Raw genomic sequence first — 16,300 nt, forward strand, 5'->3', positions numbered from 1 at the left:
TAGACCAACTCAATAGAAAGATGACCAAAGTCTCCCAGATCAAGTGAAAATGTCAGTGAGAAATAAAAAAAAACCTTATAGTACCATAAATGCAAAGAAGTACTAAATGAACCGGGCCCGTTTCTCTGAATTATGCTGGCTTCTATTGTTTTTGACAAGATTTTCGAAGAAACTATGTTTCAGCTGGGGAGGGGGGACTAGGGTCAGGAGGGGGCAGTTGCCCCCTACCTCATAAAAAATTACGCCCTGACAAAAAAACACATTTGGTGTCACTTCTTGAGTAGATTAAATACAAAAAACAAGTTTGTTTAAACTGTAAGTAAGGAACGATGTTAAAACTTAAAACGAACAGAATTATTCCGTATATGAAAGGGGCTGTCCCCTCCTCAACGCCTCGTTCTTTACGCTAAATTTTTTTGATGTTTAAAAAAATAGAGTAGTGAGGTCTACCTTTAGCGTAAAGAGTGAGGCGTTGAGGAGGGGACAGCCTCTTTCATATACAGAATAATTTCTGTTCGTTTTAAGTTTCAACGTCGTTAATTACTTTCAGTAAAAAAAACTAGTTTTTTTTATTTAATTTTGAACTTTTTTGAATTAATGAAGGTTTTGATTTTGGCTCACCGTACATGAATAATTACGACAAAATTTTCATGTTAATTTTAGTTTTATTTGGTTAGATGGCTTTCTCGAAAGTTGTTTAATTTTATTTACGAACGTTTTTATTAGTAATAAATATACGTAACTTACGAATTAACTCACGTAACCAAGTTCTATATTCATATAATTTTAGTACGTATATTAGGGGGTTCACCTCCTAGTCAATACCTTAATCTTTAAGCTAAAGTTTGAATTTTGTTCCAGTTCTTTAAAAATGACCCCTTAATCACAAAGGCCGTTAATTAGAATAAATAGCTCTTATGAAAGTATTAAAAAATCTTTGGCTTAAAGAGAAAGGTATTGACTAGTGGGTAAATCGAATCATATACATAATATTTTCTGTTCGTTTTAAGTTTTGATGTTGCTCATTACTTTCAGTTGAAAAGCTTTTATTGTCTGATCTTTTCTTAAATAATGCTGAGAAATCCGGCGCCTCCTTTATAGCAATGTCCCTTCTCCCTTGAAAACTTTCTGCATGGAAAGATCCTCCCACATAAACCCTGACCCACGCCACTCCCCCAATACCAGAATAAATTCCCCCTGAAAACGTCTATATACTTCCCAATAACCAGTAATATTATGTTAACCTTGGGTAAAGTTCATAACTTTCAGCCCTTCTCCCGGGGACTTTTGGGAATTAAGTTATCCTAAAAGATATAGTTATCATATTTTCGACCATGCTGAACAAAATGGCTATTTTAAAAATTTTGATCGGATGACTTTGGGAAAAAATGTGCGTGGGAGGAGGCCTAGATGCTCTCTATGTATTTGGTCACTTAAACAGGGCACTAGAACCTTTAATTTCCGATCCAATAGCCCTCCCACGATATTCTAGGACCACTGGGTCGATAAGATCACCCCTGGAAAAAAAAAACACAAAAAAAAACAAATAAACACGCACCCGTGATCTTTCTTCTGGCAAAAAATGGAAAATTCCATATTTTTGTAAATAGGAGCTTGAAACATCTACAGTAAGGTTTTCTGATACGCTGAATATGATGGTGTGATTTTCATTAAGGTTCTATAACTTTTAAAGGGTTTTTCCCTCCTTTTTTCAAAAATCAGGCAAATTTTCTCAGGCGCGTAACTTTCAATTGTTATAGAAAAAAAACTTGATGAAACTTATATATTTGAAATATGCATTACAATTTAATTCTTTTGATGTGCCTATTGGTATCCGAATCCCGTTTTCTAGAGCTTTGGTTACCATTTTGCTGGGTTGTTCCTTACTTACAGTTCATTACCACGAACTGTTTGATAATGCAAATATTGCAAACATATAAATAAAATTGATAAACTAATTAATCCAAATGATTCATCGGAATTCATCGAAACGATTTTACATCGGTCTTTTATTTTATTAAATAATAAAAAAAACCATGGTTTGTTTTACTGAAAATAAGGAGCGACATTAAAACTTAAAAAGAACAGAAATTATTTCGTATATGAAAGAGGCGGTCCCCTCCTGAACACTCGCTCTTTACCCTAAATTTTCTTATTTTTAAAAAAAATAAAGTCGTGAGACATTCAACTTTAACGCAAAGAGCAAAGCGTTGAGGAGGGAACTACCCCTTTCATATACGGAATAATTTCTGTTCGTTTTAAGCTATAATGTCGCTCCTTACTTTCAGTTTAATTATTTTTTTTTTTTAATTTCTTAACGTCTTTGAATTAATGCAGCTTTGATTTTGGCTCACTGTACATGAATAATCAAAATAAAATTTCCATAATAATTTTTCTTTTTTTTTGGCTAAATGGCTTTCTCTAAATTTTGTTCGGACGTAACTTATGTAACGGACTTTTATATTCGTATGTGTTTTTATTAACCCTTCTTCTATTAAAGCATTGGCGATTTGAACTAATTAAAAGACGCTAGAAACCACTATAGTCTGCTTGAAACTGCATCACATTGATACAAAATCAGAAATATATATAGCAGCCCTCGTTTTTTCAAGACCCTGTAAAAGAAAAAACAATTGTCGTTAGTCAAAAAGTTCTGAGTACATTTATGCTACAAAAGTTCAAACTTTCCAATGGAAATGTCAGATTGCACCTGGCAACACTTAGTGTTGCCTAGGCCAGAAATATATCTAGCAGCCCTCGTAACAATATGATCTTTGGAGTATTTTGAACAAAATGGCTACCACAAAATTTTGATTGGATGCATTGAGTGAAAACAGCCTCCAGTGATGTAAATCAAATGAGCCTCCTCCAAAGTTTATATCGCCCCACTTTTCATAGAAAAAAATAACTTATGCTCCAAGGCATAACTTGCTCTCGGGTTCTGGGGGATTGTGTCAACCCTGGAGGGATTGTTACATGATCTATGGGCTATTTTGAGTGAAATGGCAATATCACAATTTTGATCCGACACATTTTGGGGAAAGAGGGCGTTATGGGAGAGGGATAGTTGCCCTCTGATCCCTTTTGACTCTTAAAAAAGGAACTAGAGCTTTCAATTTCCAATCAAATGAGCCTCCTCCAGAGTTTATACGACCAACACTTTCCCAAAAACCTTATGTGCCCCCAGATTTTAACTTAAAAACCCTGCCCGGGGCTCTGCCGGGTTTTGTCAACCCCAGACGTATTGCTATATAATCTTTAGACAATTTTGAACAAAATTGCTTTCTCAAAATTTCGATCGGCTTCATTTGGGAAAAAAGAGGCCTTGGAGGAGGGGCTACTTGCCCTCTGATCACTTTTGAATCATAAAAAATCAACTAGAACTTTCAATTTCCAATCAAATTAGCCTACTCCTAAGTTTATACCATCACCTATTCCATAAGAGCGTTATATACCCCTCACTATAACTTATAACCCTTGACCTCGGCCTCTGGGGAGCTATGCTAACCCCTGAGACATTGTTATATGATACTTGGATTATTTGGAAGAAAATGGTTATCTCAAAATTTAGGTTGGACGCATTTGGAGAAATGAGGGTGGAGAGTAGGGGAATATTTGCTTTCCGATTGCCTTTGACTCTGAAAAAGGGAACTAGAACTTTCAATTTCCAATCAAATGAGTCTACTCCAAACTTTATGTGACCATCCCTTCCATATAAACCTTATATTCTCTTGGGGCATAAATGACGGCCCTTGCCCCGGGGCTTTTGTCAACCCTGGAGGCATTGTTATATGATTTTTGGACTAGTTTGTTCAAAATGGCTATCTCAAAATTTCAATCAGATGCATTTGGGGAAAATCGGGTGTGGGGAGGGTTGATAGTTGCCCTCTGATCACTCTTGACTCTTAAAACGGAACTAGAACTTTCAATTTTGAATCGAATGAGCCTCCTGAAGAGACTATACGACCATCCTTTCCACAAAAACCTTATATGCCCCCGGGACACAAACTACAATCCTTACCTGCGGGCTCTGGGGCGTTGTTTCAACCCCAGAGACATTTTTACATGATCTTTTGGACTATTTTGAACAAAATGGCTAGTTTACACAACCAAACCTTCCACAAAAACTGTATATGCCCTCGGAGCATAACTTACAACCATTGCCCCCAAGCTCTGGGGCGATGTGTCAACTCCGGGGGCATTTTTATATGATTCTTGGATTATTTGGAACAAAATAACCATCTCAAAACTTCGATCAGATGCATTGAGGGAACAGAGTGCGTGGAGGGGAAGGGGCTAGTAGCCCTATGATCATTCTTGACTCTTATAAAGGGAACTAGAACCTTTAACTTCCAATCAAATGAGCCTCCTGCAGAGTTTATAGGACCACCCCTTCCATAGGGACCTTATATCCCGAGGCACAACTTATAATCCCTGCGGTTTCCAATCAAATGAGCCCCCTCTAAAAATTATACAACTACTCTTTTCATAAAAAAAACTTTCATACCCTCGGGGCAAATCTTACAGCCCTTTCCCCGGGCTCTGGGGGGCTCTGTTAACCCCGAGGACATTCTTGTATGATTTTTGGACTATTTTGAATAAAGTGGCTATCGTTAAAATGTCGATCGGATGCATTTGGGGAAATGAGGGCGGAGAGGGGTGAAGGCTAGTTGCCCTCTGATCACTCTGGACTCACACAAACGGAAATATAATTGTCAACTTCACATAAAATGAGCCTCCTGCAAGGTTTATACGACCACCCATTCAATAAAACCAGATATGCCCTCAGGGCACAACTTAAATCCCTTACGCTTGGGGTCTGGGGGGTTGTGTCAACGCCAGAGGCATTGTTATATGATCTTTGAACTATTTTGAACAAAATGGCTGTCAAAAAAATTCGATCAGATACATTTGGGAAAAAAGGACGTGGGGAAGCTAGTTGCCCTCTGATTACTTTTGACTCTTAAAAAGGAACCAAGAACTTCGAATTTCCAATCAAATGAGCCCCCTCCAAATTTTATAAGAACCATCCCTTCCATAAAAACTATATATGCTCCAGGGCAAAATTTACAACACTTGCCCCTGGGCTCTGGGGGGTCGTATCGACTCCAGAATTTTGTTATTTGATCTTTGGACTATTTTGAACAAAATGGCTATCGCAAAATTGTGATCAGATGCATTTGGGGAAAAGAATGTGGAGAGGGGCTAGTTGTCCTCCGATCACTTTTGACTCTTAAGAAGGGCATTAGAACTTCCGATTTGCAATGAAATGAAGGCCCTCCAAACTTTTTATTTTACCCTTTCCATCTGAAGTGCCTCTGCAAAAAATAATTTAATAGAACAAAACACTGAAGCCTTATGACCTTTACTAAACGCAACGGTAAACGGTTACATATGGTAAATGTGACGTTGTTGACATGAAATAAGTTTTTTTTCAAAATTAAGGCTCTAAACCAGTGGTTGCCAACCGATTTCAGGCCATGCCCCACCTAGGCATTTCAAAAATCCTGATGCCCCCCTCGGGATAATTAAATTTATTTGTTAAAAATTTTAATTTTATTAACCTTAAGCAATCTTAAAAGGACTTTGTTTTTTGGTAAACCTCATTGTTTTTTTTTTTTTGTTGTTTTTTTTTTTTAAGTTCGTCTTACAAACATTTTTATTTTAATTAAAATTGATTGGATGAATTACCTACGGGGGGGATTTTGCATTGTTATAATTTAAAAATAAGGAAATTTCCAGAGGGGGAATTGTTCAGGGGAAGTTTTATACTCAGGGAATTCACCAGAATTCTATACGTAATCATTATTGTCAGTATAAAACAATACATGACGTTGTTGCATTACTATCATGTATCTTTTTTCCTCTTTAAGTAAATATGAATGTGACGTCATTCACATGACTTTTTTTGAAAAATATACGCTCTTAAATATACTGAGTCAACAAAGGGTGTTTGCCGACCCAAGACCCACAAAATATTGCCATGCCACAAATTGGGAATCACGTCTCTAAACAGATTTCCCCAAACTCGAAATTTCCCAAACCCAAGACCTATCTACTATGTTTTTTTAGGCCAGAAAATCTCAGTGTGCCAATTTTCAAAAAAAATGTATTGAACTGTTTTTTACAAAAACACAGATACATAAATATATACACAATTGCTCGCTTAAAGAGAAGTAGATATGTATAACTGGAATTATTGGATTTGGGGTTGGATATTTGACCCTCTTTTTTAGATTTATCATGAAAAACTAAAAAAAGCAAATATATTTGTAGAGCTGTTGAGCTGAAAAACTCAAATTGCACAAATGTTTCTAGAAGCATTGTACTTCAATTTACCACATTCTATCCTTTTTTTACTATGTTATCTTAATTCTTTTAGGTAGAATCTTCAATTCTTAATCAGAAACCTTTATTTTTCGTACCATTGATTAATTAGGAATGATTTTAAAACAATCTTGTATTTTGTGGTACTCATTTATGCCACTTTTACTACAAAGGTGTTAAAACCAACAACTGTTCACCAGAATAATGGAATACGTGCAACGCTGCTAATCTAATGCATGAGGAGCAGACTGAAGAGGAGCTCACAGAGTTTGAGAGCCTGAGTGAAGCCCAAGAAAGGGAAAAAGAAAATCTGTTAAAAGTGATATTGAGCCCTCTCTTACCCCCATCACAACACAGCTGAGCATCAGCTTAAAGAGCAAGTCGAAAAAAACATCTTTGTATGAATCCACCCTAATTAAGAGAACGATGGTATGTAATAAAATACCACCAAATACCGAAGATATTTCCCAAATCAACTATAGTAGGTATTTAAATTGATGCGTACTTTTCTCAATTATGCTGTCCCTACCATTTATTATTGCGTTGGAAGATTAACAGATATCTACAATAAAAATAAAAACCATAATGGCTTGGTGGGTACAGGGGGAAAAGGATTTAAAAACCGTGCATTGGGAGTCATTCGTCATCTTGTATAATTTCGCATGGGTCATAGTTACCAAAACGACATGATCACCCCCGGCAAAAATGATGTAAGTTGCTCTTTATGTGTATGTGAATATGAGGTCATTGAGATGAAAATATTTTTCCCAAATTAAGGGTCTAAATGAATTTTCCCGAAGTCCTGACCTATTTAGATTATTTTTTTCAGGCCAGAAAATCTCAGTGTAAAAATTTTCGAAATAAAATTATGGAGCTTTTTTCGAGGAAAAAGTTTATTCTTATATCAACTAGCCTACTCTAAAAACGATTGTTATAGTGGGAAATATTGGGTTGGGGAATATCGGGTGATAGAAGTGAGGCGCAAACGTCGCAATCAAAAGTGCTTACAGTTTAGTTTGGATTTTAGTAAGTTTGTAGTTAGATGTATGTAATCACGACTTTTGCATATGACCCTTTGGTTTCCCAATACAAATTACTTTATATTATTTTAATATTATATACATAAATCTACAACTATTGCACGGTTAAAGAGAGTAGAAATATTGCTTGTTATTAAAGGCTATACCTTCGTCTGATCCATTTCCACTGCAATCCTCTCCATCCCGATCGGGATCACCGCAAGACAAATCCCTGCGAATGCACCTTCCATAATATAGAGGTTTCACTTTTAAGTTTTCACTTTCAAGCGGCACTGGAAATACATAGAGACCTGTATAATGGCACATTTTAAAGGAAATTGCTACATCTAGTGCCTTTTGTAATTAAAATAAAATATTTTTTAAAATCTAATAATTTTTTGCAAAAAAAAAAACTGTATTTTAGTTTAAAATATTTATTAATTAAAATATAGTATTAATGTTTATAAAAAAGTTCGTGTTAATTAAATTTTCATTAATAGAAACTAGTCTCAATATCAACCGAAATACATTTAAAGACGATCATTCGAAGAACATGACATTGCATGGATTGGACGTAGTTAGCTGCTCGATTCCTTGAAAAAAATCTTATTTGTCAACTGAAACTAGAATAATTCCTGAAAATTTTAAATAAAATAATTTCGTTTATCTGCAAAGCACAAAAATTTTTATGGTGCCTGATCAATAATTTCCTTTTTTTATTCAAACCAGATAAAACCTCAATATTTTACAATAAAGAACGAATTCTAACCTATACTAACTGAAAGGTGTGTATGGGTGTGAGGAATATCAAAAAAGCACCCCCTAAAAGTCATAGATTCTTAATTAAAATCACACCATCAGTTTCAGCGTATCAGAGAATCTTACTGTAGAGGTTTCAAGCTCCTATCAGCAAAAATGTGGAATTTCTTGCCAAAAGAAAAAAGGTGGAATTTTTTTTATAAAAGAAAGATGACAGATGCGTGTTTATTTGTTTGTTTTATCTTTTCCCCAGGGGTGATCGCATCGACCCAGTGGCCTTAGAATATCACAAGAGAGCTCATTCAAACGGAAATTAAAAGTTCTATTGCCTTTTTTAATCAAAAAACTAAAAATTAAAAAATAGAATCACTTTTTACAAAAATTTCATTTTTGATATCTTTTCATACTGCAGTCTTTCCAAAGATATTTGATTTTTGAAATAATCAAAAAGTTCGGTAACAAACTGTAAAGTAAGAGCGCCTCGTCTCAATATTATATTAAAAGACAATTATTATAAGAACAAAATTTGCGCTTTACTGAAAAAATATAAATGAAAGTGCATTATCAGTTTAATTACATTTACTGATATTTAGTAATCAAAATTATAGAATTATGTAATTTATTGAAATTCTAAAAGTAAAGCCAATTAAATTTTTTGAATGAAGTGCAAATTGTGTTCTGCCCCTGAGAACGCATAAGGGTTTGGCGCCCAGCCGTTGTTAATTTCTGCTCGTTTTGAGTTTGACTCGGTTAATTATTGTAATTTATGTTCGTTTAGGCTTCATTTATTTATCGATGCTGATTTGTGGTAGTTTCACGCTTGATAGATTATTTGATTTTATTTTTGATCATTTTTGTTTAATGGAGTTCTTTACTTTTCTTTGAAAAACTTATTTTTGTGAAAAAATTTTTTTTAAATTAATTACACTAAAAGACGATAATTAGAATAACAAACCTTTTCATACATTGGACTTAGTTAGCTACTTCATTGTTTGTTAAGATTAAGAATCCAACGTAAAGACATAATCTAGTGATTGAAGGCGTTGTAAGATTATTTTCGATAACATAGGAAAAACTAGAGAAGCTCTCAAGAAAATTAAGAAACTTGACTTAGGTATTTCTAGGACAAGACATTTTATTTAGAACAAGACAAAGACTTATAATCCACGGGATGTGCATAATATTTAATTTTTACAAGTTTTTCAGTTACTAATGCATTGTATTTAACTATTTTTTTATAAATAATTTAAAAAAAATGATAAATAAATCAACAAAATTTTAAACTACGAATTTTATGGACCGTCAGTGGCTCGAGTCACAACTCAGTTTGAAGAGTTATATGAGGGAATTACAGTTTTTTCTGTGCAGATCTTGTGTTTCGCAAAATTTTGACGAAATTTAGCTTAAGGGATATAGTTTTGCCAATTTCAACGACGGGTAGAAGAAGAAACAAGTAAAAAACAAATTTTGTTTTGTTTTTTAACAATTTGGATTATCAAAAATTTACAATTCGATGGTTTCTACATTCATTGATAGATCCTTATTTAAATTCATATGGAACAATTCACTAAAGTAAATGGATCGGACCAATCGGAAATTACTTTAATACTGGTTGAAACATAAACACTTTAAACAATAGCTATACCTTTGAAATCAAGGACATAATCTTTTTCCTTTCGTCCATCTGAAGTATAAGCTGTACATCTATATACTCCGCGATTATCTTTGCCGACACCATATATTCTAAAATGATAGGAATTAAAATTATTTCAATCATTAGGGTATCTCAAACGAAGTCGCCAAAAAATCACAGGATTAGTCGCTAAATCTTTACATTTTTTGCTGAAATAACTTATTGGCTTAAATTTTTGTTTAAATAGATATGTGATTTATACAAGACTGTCGTTTGCAGTTTCACCAATCATTTGACCTTTGGCAAGTCTCCATTAAGCCCACGCGTTAACATGACTCTAAGAATGCGCCTAATCTTCGACAAAAAAATTCATTGAAACTATTTTTTTTTAGTTTCTTAAATTAAAAAGAAGTTTTGTTTAGTATTTGTAATATAATATTTGAGTCCCTACTATTCTACTATGAATCTATGGTCCTAACTGATCAGAAGTCGCACAGCAAAGTTTTAGTGAAACCCCTTGCTTTTCTCACATACCAAGGAATTTGATTGTATTAAACAGAGGACGTTGTAGTGCTGACAATAATTAATAGCGGATACTAGGGGGCAAGAAAGTCGTCAACTCAACTCCCAGCTCCTCACGATAAAGTTGACTGGTGATTTACTAAAACCAATTTAGTTTCCAAAAAATATGACCAGTTGGTAATTCCCAGTTTTTTTTTTTTTTTTTTTTTGCCAATTGTCTTTCAAAGCGTTTGAACTGAAAATTTTATTTTCTTAAGCAGATTCGAAGAAGTAACCCCTTTAGTTATCGATACGGTGTGACAAAAAAAAAATCTTAATTCAGTTTATAAGATTGCACTTGTGATGGCGCAGTCAGTCTTGGAGACGCGAGAAAAAAACAATCTCTTTCCTTTGATCTGAAAAACTATGCTCCTTTTTTATATACTTAATTTCTGATCGTTTTTAGTATAATAATTTACATATATTGGGATATTATCCCCAACTGTTTAGAATGATTTGTGCGTTGTTTATACCAATGCTTCCAAAAAATGACTCATTCAAGTGTAGTTTATTTCCAAAATAAAATATACGGTAATTTTCCTTCATAGATGAGTTGAAACCAGCTTTTTATAAAATTATAAGTTCAACTTTCATTAGCTCTAATATATATATATATATATATATATATATATATATATATATATATATATATATATATATATATATATATATATATATATATATATATATATATATATATATATATTTCAAGTTTCTATCTGCAAAAATGGGAATTCTGTAGTTTGCCGGAAGAAAGATCACGGATTCGTATTTATTTTTTCCCAGGGGTGATCGTATCGACCCAGTGGTTTTAGAATGTGGCAAGAGGGCTCATTAAAAAGGAAACGAAAAGTTTTAGTTTTGTGACCAAAAGATTGGAGGGCTACTAGGCCCCCTCCAATTCTTATTTCTTTCCCAAAGTCACCAAATAAAAATTTCGAGACATCCATTTTGCTCAGAATAGTCGAAAAACCTAATCACGCTGTCTCCGAAGACGACTCACACCCCAACAGGCCTCTGGGGAAGGACTTCAAGATATTAACTTTGCCCACTGTTTACACATAGTATTGATTATTATGAAGTTTTGGACCTTTTTGTAATTTTTTTCTTGCGTGGGGGGGAGGTGCGGGGGAGGGGTTAGGAGGGAGGATCTTTTTATGAAGTAATTTTCCATTGTAATTTAAAATAACCATTTGGATTTCAGATCATTAATTAAAATCAATCAGGAATTAAATACAAAAGGAAAAATTGAAAAAAATAAGCGTTGAACAGAGGTAGCTTCTTGTTCAGCTTCGTGTGTTAAAAAATATTTTTAAAATTTTTAACAATTAATTTTAAAAGAATACTTTTAGCAAAACTAATTCCTTTCCTCTACATAATTTTCAATAGTTTAGACTATTAATGTATTTCATATATAAACCTTGAAGTGTATCAAGTCCCTGCAGTAATAAGGGTTAGCATGATAGCTACTTCGAGCATTATTAATAATTGGCATAAAAAGAAAAATTAAAAGCGAAACATTTCTTTGTCCATGAAAATCGTTTCTATTAGAGCTTAAGCCATTAATTAAGCTATTAGAAAAGATTCTAAACTTCAGACATCTTATACTTGTGTGAGAAGGTAAAATACGTGACCAGGTGTCCACATTCCCCACCACCTCTCATTTAAAAGTACATTTAAATTATTATTATATATTTATCTTGGCCATAAAGTAGTTGGTGGTGCAAAGTTCAACCCAAGAGAGGTGAGATCCAAGATACGATATTACTAAAATTGAAAATCTAATAATTACACCCCACCTCCTAACAGAATTCATCGCTAGTCTGCGTTTTCAACTTCAATCAGGTGTCATTGCTGGCTGATGGCATACAGCCAAGTTACCAATTTCCTTCATATTCCCAGTAATATTTTACTTCTTTACTGCTATTTGGTAAAGCTAATGATTTATATTATAAATTTTTGTTTGACTCTATTTTTAGTCATTTAATGGCCTTAAAGAAACTCAAATCAAAAGCTTCCATCAATCAACTGATTGAACCATTATTGACCGTCAAGGAACCTGTTTGAAGCTTGAGTCAAGCGTTGATGGTGATTGATAGAAAGTTTGAATGACTCAATCAGTTCCTAGACGGTCAATCTTGCTGTAATCAATTGATTGACGGAAGCTTTTGATCGAAATGATTGACCGTCTAGGGTGTCCTTTATTCCTTTGATGCCAGACTTTTAACATTTCCCTGTTTTAATAGTTTCTTTTTAGCAACATTCAAGAGTACGTAGCAGGACATTCCTAGCGTTGGTTTTTCCGGTGTTGAAGTTTTTCATTGTTTAAAAAAATAGAGTTGTGAGAAAGTCGAACTTTAGCGTAAAGAGCGAGGCGTTGAGGAGGGGACAGACCCCTTCATATACGGAATAATTTCTGTTCGTTTTAAGCTTTGACGTCGTTCCTTACTTTCAGTTAAAAAAACTTGTTTTTTTTTTATTTAATTTTTGAACGTTTTTGAATTAATACAGTTTTTGATTTTGGATCACCGTACAGGAAAAAATAAAACAAAAATTGAGCATCAATTCTACTTTTATTTGGTTAAATGGCTTTCTCGAAACTTGTTTAATTTTATTTACGACGTTTTTGTTAGTAATAAATATACGTAACTTACGAATTAACTTAAGTAACGAACTTCTATATTCATAAATTTTTAACACGTATATTAGTGGGTTCGCCCCTTAGTAAATGCCCTGCTCTTTAAGCTTACATTCGAATTTTTTTCAAATTCTTTAAACATGACCTCTTAATCACAATCATTTGATCAGTTGAAAAACTTGTTTTTTTTTATATTTAATTTCTGATATTTTTCTTTAATAATGCTGGAAATCTAGCGCCCCTTCAAAAAAATGTCCCATCCTCCATGACAAATGCCTTCACTGAAAGATCCTCCCACATAGCCACAGACCCCCCCCTTCCCCCACCTACCCTAAAACATTCCCCCTTAACACGTCTGTATACGTCACACGAACCAATACTCTCTGGTAACCGCAAGTAAAGTGCATAACTTTTAGCCCTCTCCCCAGGGACTTTGGGGAATTAAATCATCCTAACAGTCATATTTTATCATATTTTCGACCATGCTGAACAAAATCGCTATTTAAAAATTTTGCTAGGGTGAATTTGGAAAAAAAATGAGCTTAGGAGGGAGCCTAGTTGTCCTCCATTTTTCTGTTAAATTAAAAAAGGCGATAGAAATTTTAATTTCAATTCGAATTAACCCACCCGCTCTAACATCGAACATTTGGGTCTAAACTATAACCCATGAAAGAACAAACAAAAAAAAACAACAAACAAACAAAAAAACAAATAAACACGCATCCGGGATCTTTATTCTGGCAAAAGATGGAAAATTCCACATTTTTGTAGATAGGAGCTGGAACACCTCTACAGTAGGGTTCTCTGATACGCTGAATATGATGGTGTGATTTTCATTAAGGTTCTACAACTTTTAGGGGGTATTTCCCCTTTTTTCGAAAATCAGCCAAATTTTCTCAGGCGCATAACTTTTGATGGGTTAGATTAAACTTGATGAAACTTATATATTTGAAATCAGAACTAAAGCTGATTCTTTTGATGTATTTATTGGTATCAAAATTCCGTTTTTTAGAGTTTCGGTTACCATTGAGCCGGGTCGCTCCTTACCTACAGTTCGTTACCACGAACTGTTTGATTCGACGTATTTTTCTATTTTATGTAAATTATAACTATTATATTAATTTAGCAGCATAGATTAATTAGTGTAAATATACCGTACTTCTTTTTCTAACATAAAAAGCAATTCTAGAATTCCAAGACCATGATTTTGAGCAATATCACCTTCCCATCTGACTCAACCTTTTTATAATAGTTCCTACAATGATTCCTAAGTCTAGGATCAGTGAAGTAGAAAGTATGTAATAAGCTGTAAGAATATAAATTATAAAGTTGTATTTGAGCATTCTTTTAAATATTTACTTAGATAAAGTGAAAATTAAATATTTGAAATTTTTTTTCTTGTTTACTTGATTGTTGACTCGGGAAACGATTTCTTGTCTGAGGAGCAGAAGCTGTGCAAAGAGCAGAAGAGCTTGAATGAGCAGTAAATTCGTTTAGCGAGTGATTATCAAAAAAATAATTTATTGAAAAAAAGTAAAGTGTTCAATTTCTTTTAAAATGTAAAAATTTTGAGAAAAAAAAGCATAAAAAACAAATATACGGAGAGTGAAATAAACTTAAAGTTGAGAACCCTAGATTTTTACTTTAACTTTAGGATTACAAGAAGCCATGTATGCTGCAACAACTTTTAATGTAAAAATACACACCATTCCAAAAAAGACGGCAACAGTATACAGACTACACATAATTAAATTAAAAATTTACTGCTCATCTATAATTTTCAACCTATAAAAGAAAAAGTACATTCATTGATATAAGATAAAAGACATGTAAAGAAGTAAATAAAAAATAAAAAAAGAACAGGTTTAATACTTCAACAAAACCCTAAACCAGTTTACTTAATTAGAAAGCGAACCGTTATCAGGAATAGTATTTAAAATGCCAGATTCGATGACGGTTTATCTCTAACTTGAATTATTATAAAGAAAAAAAAAGAAGAACAAGCGAGTAGTAATACAAAGGGGCATTTAACAAATAATTATGGAAAGACGTAATTATATGAATTAAAAGAATTGATAATAGTTTAAAAATAGTATATTTGTTCGATAATTAAGGTTAACAGCTTCAAAAGGGCGTTTAGTTTAATCACAATACAACTGTGTATTATAATATTCAAAAAATGTATTTGAAGTTATCAGGAATCTTCAACAACAGTCAAGGTATCTCCACCGGTAGACATTTATTATATGTAGCATATGAGGGTAACATCTGTCATGGATGTCACCACTTTTATCTTCTTAATATAAGAGAATTTCGCTGTGTATAATCCTCTTTTAATAGCCTGCTCTCTTATTATTCAACTGTCTACTTTTCAAGATTACCCTCAAAAAGTAACATAGTCGCACAAGTTTTTGTGGAAAGACGCAGTTGATTAGCAGTGTCTCCTAATAAAAGGCAGTAAAACCTTAGACTAGTTGCTGCTAGATTGGATCAATTTATTTTTTTGTATCGATTGATAATACTTGCATCAACAGAAAAGTAATTATCAGTGTAAAATTTTTTAGCCTTTTTCATAAATATGTAATTTTTACATTTTTTAGTAAAAAAATCATAAAAAATATATATTAAATAATTAAATTTAAGTTACAAGTTTTTTAATTTTGTTTTTTTCTAAAAGTTTTTTTTTTCGAGAGGAAGAACTACCTTTTCTTCCATTAACCATAGTTAACGTACATAGCCGCTCAAATTACGTTTTTAAATCTTTCATTAATAGGGGGGGGACTTTGCCCCCTCAGAACGAAAAAATTGTGAAGAGTGTCAGAATTAACAGTTTCGAGGAAGTCTGTTCAAAATACTGGCCATACCCTCTACAATATATTCGCATGAAGTCTTGCAAATTCAGCACAATAATATGTGAGGAAATTTGGGAATGCAATCAGACAGGGCTGGTGGATCAAAAAATAATTAAACGTTTTGTAATAAACTAATAGAGGATGGCTTAGTATCTGTATTTGCGTTAAAAAAAACGATCAAACAATATTTTGCACAGGTCGAGAACATCACCCTATCTCAAATTTCGAAAAGAACCCGAATTTGAAAGATCAGCCAAGTCTCCAAGTTGATTAAATTTCCTGATCGTGAAGTCAACCGGGATTGTCTAAAATTTATTTACCGTAAAGGTAGTCCCTTCGTTAACTGAGTTGGAACTATTTGTAGCAACAAAAATCGTGAATTGAGATTGATCAATAGCTTGACTAAAAAGGGATAAAGTTTCCGAAAAGCTGCAGCAACTGCCTTTTTGGCCGTTCCTGCAGAATCTCCAAAATCAGGAACCACATGCCTATCAACCACCAAACTTGTCAT

General features: G+C 33.4%; 1 protein-coding gene across 1 annotated transcript in view; it reads right to left on the reverse strand.

Moving 5' to 3' along the window:
* Positions 1 to 16,300, reverse strand: part of LOC148954515 (uncharacterized) — a 32,765-nt gene extending 16,465 nt beyond the window's left edge. The window contains exons 1-3 of the mRNA XM_089086309.1: positions 16,110 to 16,300; positions 9,751 to 9,848; positions 7,514 to 7,639 (exon numbers count right to left, since the gene is read on the reverse strand). Coding sequence (XP_088942435.1) covers positions 7,514 to 7,639; positions 9,751 to 9,848; positions 16,110 to 16,300 — 415 coding nt within the window. The remainder of the gene's footprint in view (positions 1 to 7,513; positions 7,640 to 9,750; positions 9,849 to 16,109) is intronic.

Source organism: Artemia sp. Qi Xiang Cuo, chromosome 3 (assembly GCF_049724085.1).
Source record: "Artemia sp. Qi Xiang Cuo chromosome 3, ASM4972408v1, whole genome shotgun sequence".
NCBI lineage: Eukaryota > Metazoa > Arthropoda > Branchiopoda > Anostraca > Artemiidae > Artemia > Artemia sp. Qi Xiang Cuo.